Source organism: Pelodiscus sinensis, chromosome 6 (genome assembly GCF_052426305.1).
Source record: "Pelodiscus sinensis isolate ZL-2025 chromosome 6, ASM5242630v1, whole genome shotgun sequence".
In the NCBI taxonomy this organism is placed as follows: domain Eukaryota; kingdom Metazoa; phylum Chordata; order Testudines; family Trionychidae; genus Pelodiscus; species Pelodiscus sinensis.
In genome coordinates this window covers 57,880,656-57,899,630 of record NC_143057.1, presented here as the reverse complement: position 1 = coordinate 57,899,630, position 18,975 = coordinate 57,880,656, and the positions used below count along the sequence as shown (strand labels likewise).

The window sequence follows — 18,975 nt, the reverse complement described above, 5'->3', positions numbered from 1 at the left end:
ATGATTCTTCTGCAGCAGAACTCAAGAAGGCCATTAGGATGCCTTGAAAAATTAATTATGGATTGCACAATGAGGCCTCAGGCTGAGCAGGCCTCTTTGTACACTAGACAGAGGCACTGAGAAGCACACTTCCAGGCATGATGACCTCTTCTTTACACCATCAAAGCTGGAATGAGATTCTGTGCTCAGCTTCAGAGGATCAGAAGTTTGCAAGGGTCAAAGTATCCATTTTTCCTGTCTCTAAAGAGCAAGAGTGCTCAGAGATGGGCACCATCTGCAGGAGTGGGGTCTGCCACAAAAACGACAAAAAAGAAGCCCCAGGCATCTCCTACACCAACAATACTGTCATTATCTGATGAGGAATTACTGGCTTACCCACAGAGTGTAAATTTCTCAAGCTTTGCAGGGGAACAGGGAAGAAGTGTGCCGTAGGGGAAGGGGGAGCATTGTCCACTTCATTCTCCTTCTATCAGAAGTCAGTAATCACACTGTTAGGCAATGGCGCCCATCTAGTCGAGTATTCAACACAAGGCACTTGGCCTCCCAAGAGCCCTGGATCGTACATAAGCTACCTAGCACTGTGTGCAGTTTACTAGGCATGAAAACAATTCCTACTGTACATATAAACCCTACATAGCAGGTGATCTCAGACAACATGACAAGTATTCAACAACAAAGTATGAGTGATGTGGGGGGGGGGGGGAGAAGGTGCCAGTGGGCCGGATTTGGCCCACCAAGCCACTGGATCTGGCCTGCAGCTGCCTTGCCAACACCCTTAAGGCACAGAGTAGCACAAGTTTTTGCCCGCAGCCTTCCCCCTCCTGGACCCTGCCCCCTAAGCTCCTGCCCCAAATCACACCCTCCTTCACCCAAAGTCTCTGATCCCCACACCATCTCCTGCACCCCAATCTGCTACCACAAGCTCCTTTCTGCACCCAACAGAAGTGTGGCTCTTGACCAATTTCCAAAATCTTGTAGTTGCTCGCCCCCTCCCATTAAAACTTATTGGCTGTCCCTGCTGTGCACAGTGCACTTTCCAAGGACAGACATACATTAGCTGCCGGTTGCAGCAAACACTTCCCCAAGGACTGCAAATGGAAGCAATGTGATTCCATAGTGTAGAGAATATTTCAACAACAGTGAGAGGGGACTTGGTCTTGGGATCTGGTTGTGCATTTGCTATTGTGTTAAGACACAATCTGATGATTTGGAGGGAATTCAGATCTGGACTCCAGAGAGATGCACTACTTTTTTGTTGGTGTAGAAAGCTAACATTTCTGCCCATTCCACTTTTATCTCAGGCTCTCAGGAAGATCAAGCAAGATGGAGCAATAGTCCTCCTGATTGCCCAGTCTCTTCTTGTTTGCCAACCTCTTTCAGAGGTCAGCGTGCCATATACAGGCAGTCGGATCCGCACTTACGAACGGGGCTTTCTCGCCCCGGAGGTCGAGGTGGCGGATTACTACCTGCGAGCTCCGGGGCGAGAGAGCCCCGTTAGTAAGCTGCTCCGGTGCCCCTGGTCTGCTGGAGACCATCTCCAGCAGACCAGGGGCACCGGGCGGGTTCCCGCGCTTCTGAGGCTTTGCCAGAGCACCACAGGCACAGGGACTGAAGCGACAGCCGCGGCGGGTTCCCGCGCTTCTGAGGCTTTGCTCTGGCAAAGCCTCAGAGGCGCGGCACCCCGCTGCGGCTCTGCTTCCCTGGTCTGCTGGGGGGGGGCGCAGCTAGTGTGGCCCCCCCACCCAGCAGACCAGGCTTTTGTTTTGGACCCTGGAGCAGAGCAGCTGGGGCGCTGCCGATTGGTCCTGCAGCGCCGCTCTGGGCACTACTGGACCAACCCGGCAGCACCCCAGCTGCTCTGCCCCAGGTCCTGATTCAGCCGCTGCTGGTCAGTTTCAGCAGCGGCTGAATCAGGACGCCTGGGGCAGAGCAGATGGGGTGCTGCTGGGTTGGTCCAGTAGCACCGAGGAGCGGCGCTACTGGAGCAACCCAGCAGCACCCCAGCTGCTCTGCCCCAGGCGTCCCCAAGTCAGCTGCTGCTGAAACTGACCAGCGCTGACTACAGGAAGCCCCAGGCAGAGTTGCTCTGCCCCGGGCTTCCTGGAATCAGCTGCTGATCAGTTTCAGCAGCAGCTGACTTGGGGACGCCTGGGGTTCTTAAGTTGAATCTGTATGTAAGTCAGAACTGGCGGTCAGTTTCAGCAGCCGCTGAATCTGGACGCCAGTTCCGACTTACATACAGATGCAACTTAAGAACAAACCTACAGTCCCTATCTTGTACGTAACCCGGTGACTGCCTGTATCAGTATCTAATCATTCCTGGACCTGGTGACTAAGGAGAGGTGTCAAGGTCAGGCACCCCAGTTAGGCTTTCCTCCTCTGATAGCGTGGATGGACACTGAACCTAGAAAGGACATGTTTGAAAGCACTTCAGGCCATCCTTAACACTAGAAGAAAGGAGTCCACTAAAAAGTGCTACTTAGCTAAGTAGAAAATGGTGTCAGCGTTGCCAGGTAACCCCTGGGGATTGAGAGATCAAACCATCTTGGAAATATCTTCTTTCTTTAAAGACTTGTAAGTACACAAAGCAGTTGCCAGTGCCTATCATTCTCCGATTGACAGCCACTTTTTTTCACCCATCCTGGGATGACTATTTTTCTCATGAAAGCCCTACTCCACAAGAACATAAGAGTGGCCATATTGGGTCAACCCAAAGGTCCATCTAGCTCAGTATCCTGTCTTCCAACAGTGTCCAATGCCAAATACCCTGAAGGGAGTAAAAACAACAGATAATCAAGTGATTCTTCTCCTGTCATCCATTTCCATGCCCTGATAAACAGGCTAGGGACACCATTCCTACCCAACCTGGCTAATAAATGTTGATGGACCTAACCTCCATGAATTTATTTAATCCATCACAGGATCTCAGCCTGCTCCTATCAGCATTAATAAGGCCTCTGTTTAAATTCCTCACACTCTTTGATCCACATGTCTGTGAAGATTGCTTTTCTGCTGGCCATCACCTCAGCTAGAAAAGAGCGAAAGCTAGGAACCCATACAGCTGATTTATTTTTAAGGTAGTCCATAAGGATAGAGGGGTTTTTTACTTCATCCTCAACTTATTCTCTGCGCAATCTCAGAATTCTGTCTGAATCAAACTGTTTGGTTACGTGCGGTCTTTCCAAAACTGCAATGTCACTAGGGAGGACTGGAAACTTCATTATTTCAATATTTATCAGGCTGTGGGGGGTTTTCTACAAAAAGAACAAAATATTTGAGGAATCTAACTTTGTTTAATCCTTTTCTGACCTGATAAGAAGCAAAACATTCTGTTCTCCAAGACTTTGAAAGTGGATTTCGGGCTGCTCTGTATTCTGTCGCGTTACAAGTGAATGGACTTCCTCCACAAGGTGTTGAGACGCTCTTCAGCTGATGCCAAGGCTGCTTCAGTAGTCTCACTGTGATGTTCCTGTCACTGAAATCTGTAAAACAGTAATGTGGGTTTCTGTCCATACCTTTTATAAGCTGCTATGTCCTGGTACAAGCTATGGCAGCTGACATTTTTTGGCATATAGAAGTCCAGTCCTTGGAACCACAAAGGTCCTCACACCCTCCTGCTCAGATAATACTTTGTCGCCTGCAGTTTTAACACAATGCACAAGTAGTCTATAGAACTCTTTCTCACAAGATCTCATTGAGACTAAATTTAATGCCCGTGGAAAAGATTAGACCTTTTTTTATATGGATAACATCCAGAATTACACTAGCAAAGATTTAAAAGATTTTTGGGAAAGAAAAACCTTCGTGTTTCAGGATATAAGATAACCTATGACTAGAAAGAGATAAGGAAGAAATTTTCCATAGGTTATTTCTTAACTGTGTAGTGCATGGTTTCTTGTGCCTTTCTCTGAAGTATCTAGAACTGGCTACTATCTTAAATAGGAATTGTGCTGAATCAGATCATTGGTCCATCTAATTGAGTAGCCTATGTACTTGTTGCTATCATGTTAAACCATGAGCTCTGAAGAGGAGGCTAAAGCTAATGTAATATGTTCTCTAACATCTTTTGTTTTGTATTTTAGCTTTTATCTGTCATGATAGTGGGGCAACTGTGCTAGCATATGCTCCAAAACATCAACTTTTAATATCAGGAGGCAGAAAAGGCTTTACTTGTATAATTGATCTTCGCCAAAAGCAACAACGACAGCTATTCCAGAGTCATGATTCTCCAGTTAAAGCAATTGCTGTGGATCCTGCAGAAGAATATTTTGTTACAGGATCTGCAGAAGGCAATATAAAGGTAAATTTAATTTTAATTTGGGGGGGGCAAGGCATTGTATATATTTTTTTCATACTAGGTATTCACAAAATTCTAATCCCTCTTAAAATACTCAACTAGAATCTTGCATTGCCAGGTAAATGATCATCAGTTGGTCTTAATTTCTAAAATTGTATAATGAGCCTTAAGTTTTGCATTTCTTGACTGCAGAGTTTAACTGTGCAACCTTTGTTACCTTAATGACATTTTTAAGGTCACAAATGTTATCAGAATATTCGTGATTGAAAATGAAGAGTAAGTATTGTGATACTGTCAAAGCTGAAAAACACCTGATCAGGCTGGGTGGTCTGAGTTTTTTCATACATGATTTTTAGTGAGTTAAAGCAAACATTGTTTGTTTTAATAATTTTCAGGTATGGAGTTTATCTACCTTTAATCTTCTTCACACTTTCATCAATGAGCATGCTCGACAGTCAATTTTCAGAAACATTGGAACAGGAGTCATGCAAATTGAGACAGGACCAGCAAATCATATATTCTCCTGTGGAGCTGATGGAACAGTAAAAATGAGAATCTTGCCTGATCAATTTAGCCCATTAAATGAACTTTTGAAAAGTGAAGTGAAATTTATGCTCTGATATTTTTGTCAATATTGTGTATAACTTTTCTGAAAATATTTTTCATGGAAATGCCAACAAATGTAATGTACAATGTTAGTTTTACAGTTGGTGCCATGAGGACTTTTGGTTTCCTGTGTTCATATTTATTTCCTGGAGCTTAAATCCATGATGCCTTAAAGATTAACAAGGTCCTTTTAGATTTAGATTATATTGCCTAATGTAGGAATCCTATATGACCCTAATGTATTTTTCATAGAGTATCACCCATGCGCATATATATAGTATGTTGCTGAAATGTTTTTTCCTTTTGTGGTAACCTCTACTCGATCCAGAGCCTGGGCTCTTCTCTCTCTGAACACCTGGCCTTCTCCCAAGTCAGGTCCAGATAAAAATCTTGTACCATAATACCCCCTTTATTTTGATAGTGACAAATGTCTCCCATCAAACTTTTATTCTTTGGCTGCCATGAATAAGTGTGTGCCTCTCTGTTTAGAAAATAAGCAAACCTCTTCCTCTGAAGCAAGTGCTTATGCCACAGCAGGAAGTAGCCACATGGGACACTGATTCGAACCACCATCACCCTCCCGTTTGTGGAATCCAGGTTTGTTACCTCCGCAACTCACCTGAGCCCCCCCTTTTTTTCCCCTCACCTAGGATACAAGAAACTGAAGGATATTCCATAACATGGGTTTTCTATGCCATAGCTTGAAACAGTCAGCAGAATAGCAATCTTACTTTAAAAAAGCCTATATTTTTAACCTTGAACTCTCCCTTTTCAAAATATGCAAATATGTGGATATCTTCCTAATAAAACTATATGAAGATGAAATGTGTGAAGCTTTAATCTTGACTAGACGTAAAACTACAGACAGGTATTGTATAGCATAAGGAATTAGAATTTATCTTTAATAAAGGGTATTTATTTAAGAATCTGTAAAGAGAGGAAGCAACTGAAATATTTTACATTTTCCAGTGAGATTTTTGTATTTAGCCCAAAGATGCTGAATTTGTTTCTAGCACTTGTCTGTCTTTCTAAGCACCTTAAAAAAAAAAGCAAATAAATACAAGAGCAAAGTATTTTATGATCTTAGCTGTATAAAATACACTGTAGATGTATAAAGTATATAAAATGAAAGAAAAAAATGTACTGAATGCATTTGGGGCTTTTTCTTTTTTGCCAAAATGTAAAACTGCACAACTTAAATACCTGACCAAAATATTAAAACTGCACAAAGCCTTGGAATCTTTTTAACATGATAAAACTGTTTGTGAAACTATTTTATGTTACTAAATACGAGGCTGATTAGTTACTCAAATGAAAATAGTATACTGTTATGCTAAGATATTTTGTAAAATAGAGGAACAAAACAAGGAACAATATTTGATGTAAAATAAACTTGACCAACTGAGGGGATAAACAGCATAGAAATGAAGGGCTTGTAATATTTGTAATATTCTCAGGTTACTTTTATCTTAAGAATAGAAGTTTAAAGACATTTTGTAAATTGTATTATAGTTTTAAATGTATGTTTAGCATATTGCCATGTGAACACTAAGTAGAGGGTTTTTATGCACGTAAACGACACTTAAAATTGTGCAATAATGGTGATAGATTTTTTTTTTTTTTTTTTTTGGCTATGGAGAAACCGGTGACAGAATTTCAGAGAATTCCTACATTTGTTTAATATAGTGAAATGTCAATAATTCTTCCTCAACATTTTGTTCATGGATTGACTAAATTTCATGTACAGTAACAGAACAGAAAAGTGGCTGACTTAAAATGAAACCACCTTTACTCAATCAATCTGCATGCATTATTCTAACTGCTTAGTGACCACTATATTTGTAATACTCATGTTAGAATCACAAAGGCCACATAGCTGTCAGGGGTTAATGTATTAATACAATTAAACCCCTGATTTTGTAAATGCATATTGTGAATAACTTTACATACCCATTGAATTTACTGACAATGCTCAAGTGTGAAGAATTAAGCACTTAAGTATTTCCATAATTAGGGCCTAAATTTTATTTGCAAAACTTTTGTTAGTGTGCAGTCCAGAATAATGTAATTTAACTTTTCAGATTCCCAGCTCAGTTTAGTGCATTGGCAGTTTGGGAAAGCCTCCTTTCACTTATAAACTGAGCAAATTTGATAGAGAAGTCATTCATGCATTGAACTTCACTGTTACTTTAGTCATCATTCTGAGCAGAACTTCATTTTTTTCCCCCTTAGTTTGCTTAACAAACCTATGCCCTTATATGAGAAAAGCAGTGTCTGGGAACAAATGAATATTTTCAGTGAAGTTTATAATTATAAGCTAATAAAATTAAATTATGTAAAAATGATGTATTTACCACAGGTGAAGAAACTTTACAATAAACGACCATGCAGAGACTCAACCTATTAGAATGCCATTGTTGCTGCTCCTTTTTATAAATCATATATTTCTGCTGTTGTATGTTTGTTCACATTTGACAATTTCAATAAGTAATTTGTGTGTTTGTGGTGCTAACAGTCACAGTAAGTAGTCTTTTGTTATAGATGTGCCTTTTAAGAGGGCTACGCAACTTAACATCTAATCAGTATGAAAAATTGAGTTAAAGTAGTTTTGGGTTCTACTTTTGATCTTGATGCACTTCCCTACTCATGTTGTTGCTTTTACAATCACTTTCTTCCTTTTTACCTCAGGTGGCTATGATCTCAGACAGTTTTATGATCCAAAGTAGGGATGTTAAAAAGCGGGGCCTTTTGTAAACATGTAACAGCTAAAATTTTCAGAGGTTATATGTTTCACACAGGGAAGGGGAGGCAGCTCTGCAAGAGCTGGTGCTTGGAGGGAGCGTGTAACAGAGGCAGCAGTGTGTGGGGGGCGGGAGGGAGGACCTTGTGTGTAACTGTGAAGGTTAACAGATGAGCCCAGGCGCCTCAGTTAATTGTATACATCAATATGTCCCTAATCCAAAGTAGTGGTTTTTTTATTGCCTTTTTGATTGAGGGGCCAAAACTTATTGACTATCTAGACACATGCTGAGATGGAGTCCCATATGTAACTGCTAATGGTTTTCTGTTTTATATCTGTAGAGCAGGAGTAAGCACCTTTTTGGGGTCAGGGACTACTAACCCATAACAAAAATCAGTGCAGGGCCAGACACAAGTGAGAATCAAAAAATATGCACAAACTCCCACGATCAACCCCAACTGAGAAGGAAAAGGACACTGCCCACATTCCCCTTGCTCCCCAGATTCTAAAGCAGCCCAGGTTAGACATTGTGCGCCCCAGTCCCATGGGGGAAGGGGAGGGTCTTGGAGCACCAGTATGAGCTCCCCAATGCTGGGAGGGAGCCTTGAGCCTCAGAGGCCAGATCCAGGCAAGCCCAGGGGCCTTAGGTTTCCCACCCCTGCTTCAGAGCGAAAGATGCTGTCTGTAGTAAAACTGTATGTATTATACGTTCACGTACCACGTGAGAGATTTCCTTGTTCTGCATTTTAGGAAGCTCAGCTGTCAAGTTATAGGAAATGAATACTTACAACATGGGTCTCCAGGTCACTGGAGGTAAAATTAGATAGGACTGCTTCTCCCCCCCCCTCCCCCCCCCCCCATTGTTATGTTGCGGGAGGGACTCTGATTAAAAGCAGTCAGTCAACCACAAATATGGCAGTTCCCCCTTTCCTTCCCCTGTGCTGTTTATCCAAGCATCTACAAAGACTGAAGCAGTGGTTCCTCGGATCCTGAGCCAATTTACTATTGCAACAACACACCAGCATAATAAAATGTCTCATAACCAGCACTTGACGAACAGCGGTGAAAGCCTCTCGCTAGCCCTGTACTACACATGCGCAAGACCCACATTGCGCATGTGCATGCTGCAAATGAATGGGACACCCAGCTGAAATCTACTTGCCATGGGCAAATAGATTCAATACTTTGTTGAGCCCTGCTCATAACTATCTAAACCCAGCTCACCTTCCCTATTAGTGGGGTGAATAATCCACTCACTGGTGACTTCTGCTTTGCATGGATAGGAAAAACCTCTCAAATGGTCAAAAAGTGACATCACTGTGAATGCTTAGCTGCCACATGCCACTTATTCTTGTAACTTTTTGACACCTGCTTAAAACCTAGATGTCAGAAGGGATCTATGGCCCCATAATCAGTCTGTATTCATGCTGAAAATCAAGGTTAACAGCTTTTGCTCCATGGGAGGTTTCTGTTCTCCTTGTGCTTGCCCTTGAACACCTGTGTCATGGTTTGATGTATACTGACTAGTCAAACACCCCATCTGACAATGGCTAGAGCAGAGCTACTCAACATGTGGGCTGCATGTGGCCCGTTTCTATCCTGTTGTACAGTTTGGGTTTACACGGGGCTCAACACACAGCCTGTGGATGGGAGCCAAAACACAAAAGTAGTCAATATAATGGTATTCTGTTGATAAGCATGTTGTTAGTTAAATTCCTGGACTGGCATTGCTCATGAGAAGTGTTGGCATAGGTGTGGAAATTGGGTAAATATTGCATTTTATTAATATCGACAGAACTGACTTAAATAGGGCCTGTGTGTTGTGTGGTCTTGCCTTAATCTTTGTATTATGCCTGTCAGTGTGAAAAGCTATTTGCATATATTCGCATATACATTTGCATGTATATGCAAGCACACTTACGTTGTAGCCCTCGGCATGTGCTGTGAGTACCATTGTGGCCCCCGGAGCTTTCAATGTTGAGTAGCCCTGGGCTAGAGTCACACCCTGCCTGTGTTGGACACTGGCAGTCAGAAATGAAAATCTCTCAAGACTTGCCCCAGCTCACTGGCTGTATAAGAAAATAAAAGGGGTATTTCACTGGCAGCCTGGGGGCCTCTCATTTATTCTACTCTGTCATGTTGCTTCCCACTTCCAGAAAAGCATCAAGCTGAACAGGGTCATCTTTCCTCAACAATTCTGCCAAGCTGTTCCCTTAGCTGTGGTTTCACTAGATGAACATTTCTCACAGACCCCTTTTAATGGGATCATTGGGGCTGGTGTTAGACTTGCTGAAGTCAAAGCTCAAGACCTCCCCCTCCCCAGGGCTGAAGTCTGAGTGGCAGAGCTCAAGTTATAGCATTCCCCTCCACTCCCTGGCCTAAGGTGTTGGAGCTCAGGTGGGCTCAGGCTTTAGTCTCCCTTCATGAGTCATGTAATTTTTACTGAAGGGGAATGTGGTGCAATGAAGTTTTAAGAACCCCTGTGCTAGATAATATGTATGTGCAGTGTGACTCTTGTTCATCCATTCATAAGCATGACTAATTAGATGACAAGGCAGTTAGTTATTTATAAAAGCCTGTGGGCTTCTTAGGGTACTGACTCTACCACAGTGTGCCACATCTTACCATGTTATCTAGTCATATGACTCTAGTGAATTGTTTTAATTCCCTAGAAAAATTATTCCCTGGAAGAAAGGGAAGATGTGAATTGATTGGAGAAGAGAAAATAGGAAAAAAAGAAGTTGGCCTCAGGGAAAGAACCATTATAGAACAGGTATTATCAATATCTTCTTAAGCTAACTGTACAAAGTAGTCACTGAGCTATTTCAAGGGCTCCTGGCTCCTTGCCTAGTTCTCTAATTTAGATTCATCTAGTGCTCTCTGCTGCACCCACTTCCATTTCTGGTATTCTCATCACTATCTGTGATGTCCTCTTTGGCACCCATTAAAAGTGAGCCACTGCCGGTGCAGACTGAAAGATTTGACTCGCCCAGTCACATGGACAAATACATACAGTCCTGAACACAGCAACTCACGTTTCTCCCTTCTGTCTCACTCTTGAATGTGGACAGTGTTAGTGACTGGAAGAGTAGCACAGTTCTAAAACGAAAATGCTCTTTTTTTTTTTTTTTTCAGCGAAAGATGAGAGCTGAAAAGTCAGAAAAAAGCCCTTGAGGTATTTTCTGCTGTATTATACTAGATAGCTAAGACTGAGAAACCACATACTATTGGAAAAAACTTTTTTCTGACCTGCACCAAGGAATTGGTTTTATGTTGATTCAACTTGGTTTGTTTGTTTTGTTTTGGGTAATGGCACTGTGGCCAAGCATATTCTCAGTATGGCAAATAGCACGACTGAACAAGTGATTGCCAACATCAAGTGCTGTCCTGTTATTTTTCTATTCAAATTGATAAAATGATGGATAAGTTGGGTGTTGCTAAGACAGACATGTTATATATGAGAATAACTCTCAGAGGAATATCTGTTCTGTCGGTCATTACCATGCTACAGCGGAACACCTTTCTCACTTCGATATTTTTTTCTGGGATTTTGGCTTGGAATAGCAGCACTGGACTGGAAAAAAGTGGGCTAATCACCTGCATGCAGGCTGTTGCACTGCAACCAGTTTGGATTCAATGTATTATACACAGGAAATCCCTGTTGCCAAAGGAAGAGGGGAAAGCTGCCCATTCTAATACAAGTTCTTGATAAAGTTGTTTGCACAGTCAACTTCATCAAGAGTAGCTCAAAGAGTGTACATTTGTTTGGAGTTCTGTGAGATGAGACAGGAGCGGAGCACTATAAATTATCTCAAGTTTGGAGGCTGTCTCAAGGAAAAGTTCTCAATTGTTTGTTTGAGATCAGAGAGGAAGTGAGAATTTTTCTTTCAGGAAAAGATTCGTGACTGGTCAAAAAGTTTGCAGTACCAGTTGTCTTGCTTTGCTAGCTTCTCTGGCACACATTCGGGAAGGTCTGAATGGGTTACATCAGTCCTGGTCTACACTAGAGTTATTTCAAAATAAGCAGAGCATCCACACTACAAAGTCCGTTATTTCAAAATAATAATGCCTGCTTACCACAAGGAATAATGCTAATTTTGAAACCGTTATTTTGAAATACAGTAGTGTGGATACTTGAGTGCTGCTATTTTGAAAGAACTATTCCCCAGAGTAATTCAAATGAATTACTCCCCAGTGCTTCCTGGGACTCTAAATTGAGGTAGCGTATCCACATTAAGGGACCCTGCCTTGGACTAATTTTGAGGCTTCCCGGTAGTGTAGAAAAGCTAGTTTAAAATTATTTTGGGAGTAATTTTGAAATAATTTCCTGGTGTAGACGTGCCCTCATTTCAAGGGTAAGACATTTTCATCTTTTCTCTCACTGACAAGCAAAAGTTTGGATCAAGAAACTTTCCTTGTAGCATGCTCAGGTCAATAATTGCAGTTTTGTAACTTTTTTTTTTTTTTTTTTTTTACTGGATGACTTTTTGGATGAAGATTCCTTACCAAGCCGTGACTTGCACAAGCACTCCATTATCAACCACCTAGAAAGTCTTAAACTGCAGTTTTGCGATTACTTCCCTGAAAAGATTGGAAAACAGGCATGGATTAGAAATCCCCTTAATGTAGAAATGACTGTACATGCTGTTATGTCAGTGAAAGAAACATAATGGACCTTTCCTATAATGAGACATAGATGCTGAGATTTTCTGAGCAATCTGTTGCTAACCAAATTTCTGTTCAAAAAGAATATCCACAGCTGTCATCTGAAGCTTTGAAAGTGCCATGCCATTTTCAACCATCTTCCTGTGTCAAACTGGCTTTTTGGTACTGACTTTATCCAGGGTCCATCTCAGGGCTGAAGATTATATCCATCTTTACCTCAGTCACCCAGAACCCTTTGTGATTTGTGTTCACCAATACTGGCTTACTCTTCCCATTAGATGCATATTTATTTTTGCTGTTGGATAGAAAGATTGTCTTGTTTTATTGTGAATTAAAATATTTCATGGCTACTTTTTGTAGAGATGGCCTTGTAATGCATTTTTTTAATTTAAAATACTAACTGTACTGAGTAAAATGGCACTAGTTTTTTGTGAAGTCCTGTAGGATCTATCAGGGGTTCAGGGTGCAGGAGGCTGTTGATAAGCTAACTGTGGGTGAGAGGCAGTGACTGAGTAAGAGGTAGGGTGCAGGAAAAGAGCGAGGGAGACTGGGTGGGAGGAGACAGGGGATTGGGATGCCCACCTGGCACAGCCCTGGAGGAGCACAGGCAGCTCAATGCTGCCCTGTGCCTGAAGGCACTGTTTTCCCGGTGCTCCCATTGGCTGTGATTCCTAGCCAGTGGGAGCAAGATGGATGGAACCTGCAAGCAAGTGCAGACAGAGCAGCAGACCTTACCTGTTCTGTCATTCCCCCTGCTGGTGGGAAGGGGAATGGCAGCACTCAGTACAGTTTCCTCCCCCTGCAGGCAGAGACCATGGGCTGGATGAGGCCCACTGCTTGCCTCAGGCTCCCCACCAGCACAGCGAGGAGCTGGTGCTCATGCTCCAGCTTCACGGGTAGCACCAACCTTCAAAGTCCTCCCACATAGCTGGTGTCCCTGTGTGGGGCAAGGAGAGCCTCAAGACTCATGGGCGGATGAAAGCAAGCTGTGAGCTGGATCTGGCCCCTGAGACATAGGTGCCCCATCAAGGCTGGACTGAGGTAGGAAATACAATAGACACATGGCAGTGGCTGCAAACACTTCCCTGTAGAAACTGAACATGACAAACCCACCCTGGAGTGCACCACTGCCTTCTCAGGACCATGTGTGTGTGTGTGAGACACAGACGTGAATTGCCTCTTTAAGTAAGCTGGCCCCACTTAAAGTACACTGCCCTTGTAAGTAGACCAGGAAGTCCAGACAAGTTTCTATAGCTGCGATATCCTGCATTGTGGAGATGGTGTATAGAGTGGGGGCTCAATCAAGGAGGAGGGAGGGGGACATTCTGACATGAGCACCCCTCTTCTCCTTCATCCCCTCTTCTCCACACAGGAAGCAGGAGGTTCCCAGTAGCAGCAGAGCAGTAGGAGGAGGGTCAGTTGAACTGCAGCTGTATACCTTAAGGGAACTCAGGGCAACTGATGGGCTGCCAACTCACCCTGGTTCTAACCCCTACAAGGACAAGCTGCTTTTCCAGAAAATCCTGCAAGTAGATGACAAAGCAGGCAGCCAAACAACATTATAAAGGGAGCATTGCACAACTTTAAATATGTGCTCTAACAGATAAGCAATGCAACAATGAAATGTTAACCAGGACAATGTTAAATGAGAAATTACTGTACAGAGTGAGCTCATAAGTTATTTGACCCCTTTACCAAAGAAAGAGAGGTATGCACTGCTATTGTCCCTTCCAACTAGCAATTATTTAAATTAGGGATGTTAAATTGCATGTAATCTGGTAATCATGTAGTTGACATATTTTGTAGGTTACACAATTAACCACTGTGGCTCTGCATGGCAAGTAACTTGGGAGCAGGTGGGCAGGCAGCCTTGCTCAGTCCCGGTTTGCACCATGTCCCGGGAGCTACCCCTGCTGCAGTTCTGCATTAAAAGTATTTTAGGAGCCAGAGGGCAGGCAGCCTGGCTCAGTCCCAGCTCACACTGTGTCCTGGGACCTACCCCCACTGCAGCTCTGCACTAAGCTATTGCAGAGCCACAGCAGAGGTAGCTACCAGGACCCAGTGCAAGCCAGGATTGAGTCAGGCTGCTGGACAGCCCACTAAAAAATGTACTCACAGAGCTGCGGCCGGTGGGGGAGGGAGGAGGCTGTGTATACACTATTACATTCCTAATTTAGACTGAATATTATAAACAAAAGTGTCTTTACTAGGTATAAAAAGTAGGATTTAAATGACAGCAAGCAATAGCAGACAGATTGAAGTAAATTACTAAAATAAAATAAAACACACCAGCTAAGATTAATATTCTAAGACAGGCTTCCCAACCGCGACTCCATGGACTGATGCCGGGCTGCAAACTGCTGGCTGCCAGGCCATGGCAGACTGCTACACCATGCTCGTGCCCTGATGATTGGCTCAGCGGGACTCTGGTGCAAGGCCTGTCTGTCGAGAAACCCCACTTCTCATCTCCCTGGGATTGTCTTCTCCCTCCACCCAGTGCTGAGTTGGTATCTCTGTATGATGCTGTCTTGATATGGGGATGTTGCTTGAGCCCAGGGGCAGGAGGGCCCACAGGAGCAGGGGCTGCAGCATGGCTAGTTGTTCACTAGGACCCAGAAGCAGTGGCTCTGGGAGCCAGGGCTGGGCTTGGCCCCTATAGCAGGAAGTGACTTACTGCGCTCCATGGGGGCTGCTGCTGGGCTCCCACAGCCTGGGCTACAGCTGAGAGGGGGAATCTCCAGTAGAGCCAGTCCCACTGCTCCCCAGGAGCCTCTCCCAGGCCAGCCTGGCCAGCCCAGCCCCTGCCCCAGAGCAGGCAGCATTTAGCGCCAGGTAAGACAGACCCCTTCCTCCCCATGGGACCAGTGCCCCCAATGCCCAAGGGCTGCAAGGGGAGGGTTTGGCCCTGGGCTGCTACCAATGGAGTTGTCTGTGATCTCTGTCTGGGGCCCAGGATAGCTGCCACCAACTCCCAGTGCATGGGGGGTGAGGGAAGCCAGACATGGGAGAGTCAGTAGGGGGCTGTAGAGGGGTGAGGGCACATAATGTGGGTGAGGGTAGGAGAGGGATGCAGGAGGTGCTGAAGAGAGGTTGGGGGGATTCAGGGGAAACTTATGGGGCAGATGGGAGTATGGGTTCAAGGGAGGGGTCATAGAGAGGACAAAGGGGGATGCACAGCTGAGAGTCTGGGGGGAGACTGTGGGAGCAAGAGCAGCCTGGCTGGGGAAGGGAGAGAGACAGGGCAGAGGTTGTACAGAAGAAGATGGGGGAAGATACAATGGCAGCTCCCCCACTTCATGGGGCAGGAGAGGGAAAGGGCAGAGGTTATTCATGTTAGCATTTGGGGGCACCAGCTCTTATGCCCTGGCAAAATATCAGTTGCTATATAGGGTGCCCCACATGTCCCCTACCCCTGTGGATGCCCCTCCTTCTGCAGGCATCTGTTGCCCCTGGGGGAGGGGCTGCCCTATGAAGCAGTCAGAGGGGAATTCTTTCTGTGAACTTTTTTTAGTGTTGTAGATATCTGCAAAGTCTGATCTGTTACAACATGTATTGTGTGTGTACAGAGGCGATGTAAAAAAAAAACACGTGACCCCTTAAAATTAATTACCATAAAGGATATGCAAATAAAATGTTACCAGTCCACCAAAAGTTTGTGAATGGGTTTGCCAGTCTGCAGTATTAAAAAGGTTGGGAACCACTAATTACTCTAAGAAACTTATGTGCAATTTCTTAACAATAGTTCTAATCAACTTTTCTCACAAGCTAAGCAGCCTCCTAGATTGGGCCCCAACTTTTCCCTTGTTCAGTCTTGGATATTCACAGCAGACATGTTGAGTGGTAACCAGGAGTCTCCTGCTCTCTTGCTGCACATACTTACCTCCACTATTCCTTAGGAAGGACAGCACAGGGAAAACCTTACCCAACCAAGAACTGAATGCAGGCCATGGCAACACCAAATCCTGACCACTAGGTAACCAGGAAGGAGTAGGAAATGATTTCTCAACACAACATGGAGGAATGAATGTGAGGGATGGGCAAAAGCAAAGATTAAAGACACACTAAAGCCAGGCCTGAGAGGACAGAGTTTGAACGCAAAAATGGGAGAAGAGGGACAAGGGGAAAAAGTACATTACAGTACATTCCAAACACCAGGTCCATGAAGCCAACCTTCAGGGATAACCACTGGCAAAGAGGTTTACCTGATTAGGAATCAAAGTTAAGCAGAGGCATTGAAAACAAAACGCTTGATCACTAGAGTCTCACGGTGATATGGAGAGACAACCAGCTTGGTGCTGCTGAAGGGGGTTTCACAGATAGAGGCTCATATAAGGGCAAACTATGGCAGGGAGTGGAGGCAGGTGCCATATGGACAGAGCTGGGAAGAGGTGAAGCGCTACAAGGGCAAGAGGATGGTAGAGACTCAGGGATGGAGATGAGGGAAGAAGATCATGCGCAGATTGCCGGACAGCGCGGCGGGTAAGCGGAGCTGGCCACGGTTCGGCGAGTCTTGGAAATGCGTATAGTCTATAGCATTAACCGATAAGCTTTTTCTTATTGATTAATCGGTTAATTGACTACACTATTCCATCCCGAATTGAAACTGGTGTGATTATAAATAAAATACACGCGTTTTTAAAAATGTATGCAAAGGTGCAGGATTCCCCTAGGTGTAATTAGCTCCCCTTGCAGCAGGAAGGAGCCAGGAGGGCAGCTGCTCCCTGAAAGGGGTGCCCCTGGAAGTTCTCCATGTCCCTCTCCCTATAGCAGGCACGCGCACGCGGTTTGCTCAGAAAGAAGGGCGAATCACAGCCCCCCGGACAAAGTGAATGTTCCCCAGCCATGCGGGGCCTCCCGGGTGCCGCTGCTTCTCGCTCCCGTGGGCAGAGGGGTGGGACAGCGCCTCCCGCCGCCAGGCAGACCCCGCAGCCCGGGCTCCGAGTGCAGGGCTCCGCCTGGGGGCGCCAATCTCAGACCCTCCCAGGCCGCCTGCTGGGTGCGACTCCGACAGGGAATCGGAGCGGGTCCCGAGACGCCCAGCTCGCGCCGCCCCCTCACCTGGCTCAGCCGCTCGCCCGCCCGCCCCCGGACTCTGGCCCCGCCCACCCCCTTGCGCGTGTCCCGGGGCGTTTCAAGCGGTTTCCCCCAGCTCCTGTCGGCTGCTGCAGGCTCCGCGCCGCGAGTGCTCGCGCGCTGCCCAGGGACCAGCCGCCTCCGCGGGGCTCCGTGCGGCCGCGCCCCGCCCCCGCCCACAGTAAGTGGCGCTGCCGCGTGCGCGGGGAAGCGCGAGACCCCGTTGGACCAGCCCGGCCCGGGGCCCCGGCTGCTCCATTGACTGGATGGGGCCGCGGGCCCTGGCTCTGCTCCAGGAGCCCGGTCTGGCCTGGCCGAGCCGCCCTGTCCCCTTGCCCTGCGGGGCGCATCCGAGCTGCGCGGGGGAGTTTTGCTTTTCTGTCCTGCCCGGGCTGCCTCCTCGGCTCGCTTCTCTGACGCCTGGTGAAGAGTCGGGGGCACTTCATTGCCCGCTGCGTGCCTAGTTGCCGCCCTGGGAAATTGGCTCTTTTACCTTGTCAGGCATCGGATTGTTTGCCAATAAGGAAAAACAACCGTCAAGTCTTGTTTTCTCTAGCCCGTGCTTCAGTAACTTACACAAGCGTGCGAGCCAGCCTGTTAAAGGCAATGGGACGAGAACTCCTGCCTAAGTGTCTCGTTGCATTTGGGGCCCTACAAACTGTGACTCCTTCCTTTGGGAGATCCCCTTGGGACTCAATATCTCTGCGCCTTCCCTGGGTCGACTCTCTTCTTCATGCTGGTTACTGTGCACCGAAATCTGTGGCACTGGAGTTGGCTCTGACTTCAGAATCATATGAAGGGGAAAGGCTTGTATCTGAGAGAGAGAAACCCGTTAAAAATGAAATGTTGCAGTAACCATCCAAAAATAAAAGTATGCAGAAAGCGAAAGACCAAGACATGTTAAACAGTCATGTGTTTCCCATATTTGAACTTACAAACTGCTCCACTAGCTGCTAGCAACAGGTGGCAGAATATGTATGCAGAATGACTTAAAAGTAACCAAGAGAGAAAAGCACTGAAAGGAGAGCTAATTTCACGCCCTGTCTGAGCTGGACTAACATTGGTATTATCCATGAGCCTTCTGGGAGCAATAATGGTCCAGAGTAAATTGTTGCCAGTATTTTTTTTAGCTGATTTCTAATCTGACATGTTTATCCCCAGAAACACTTAATAAAAATATCTCCTTAATGAGGCCCCAACATGAGTGGCTCTATTGTTTTGAGGGTCTAAAATTTTTCACCTATGGCACCTTTTGTGAAATTAGACAAATCTAGAGCAAAGTACAGTTGTCAGTTGTATTATTCAGGGCACGCGCGTGCGCGCGCGCACACACACACACACACACACAAAATGTGAGGGTCCTTTGTTTTTAAGCTATAAAATCTTTCTTACTGAACTCTATAAAGTGTGTGTGTGAGAGAGAGAAAAGTTTATTTTAAATGTAATCATTTTAGTTTGGGAGGGTTTTTATTATGCCAGAATGATCTCAGGATAAAACTCTTAAATGTTATAAACTTGTAATGAAAACAAATTAAATTGACTACCTCTCCCCGCTGCCTCCTTATCTGTTGAAGGGGAAAAATATTTTCTCTAG

At 45.1% G+C, this 18,975-nt stretch overlaps 2 protein-coding genes across 6 annotated transcripts in view; both read left to right on the top strand.

Moving 5' to 3' along the window:
* Window positions 1–7,748, top strand: part of DMXL1 (Dmx like 1) — a 141,383-nt gene extending 133,635 nt beyond the window's left edge. For 4 of the 5 annotated variants that reach the window (XM_006134492.5, XM_075931961.2, XM_089779288.1 and 1 more), the window contains 2 exons: window positions 4,083–4,300; window positions 4,693–7,748. In XM_006134492.5, the coding sequence (XP_006134554.2) occupies window positions 4,083–4,300; window positions 4,693–4,917 (443 nt within the window). In that variant the 3' untranslated portion in view covers window positions 4,918–7,748. The remainder of the gene's footprint in view (window positions 1–4,082; window positions 4,301–4,692) is intronic. The other variant, XM_006134494.4, reaches the window with a different exon arrangement.
* Window positions 7,749–17,409: 9,661 nt separating this feature from the next.
* The window catches only part of TNFAIP8 (TNF alpha induced protein 8), an 83,143-nt gene continuing 81,577 nt past the window's right edge, over window positions 17,410–18,975 (top strand). Inside the window, exon 1 of the mRNA XM_075931966.2 lies at window positions 17,410–17,562. Within this exon, the coding sequence (XP_075788081.1) occupies window position 17,562 (1 nt within the window). The 5' untranslated portion in view covers window positions 17,410–17,561. The remainder of the gene's footprint in view (window positions 17,563–18,975) is intronic.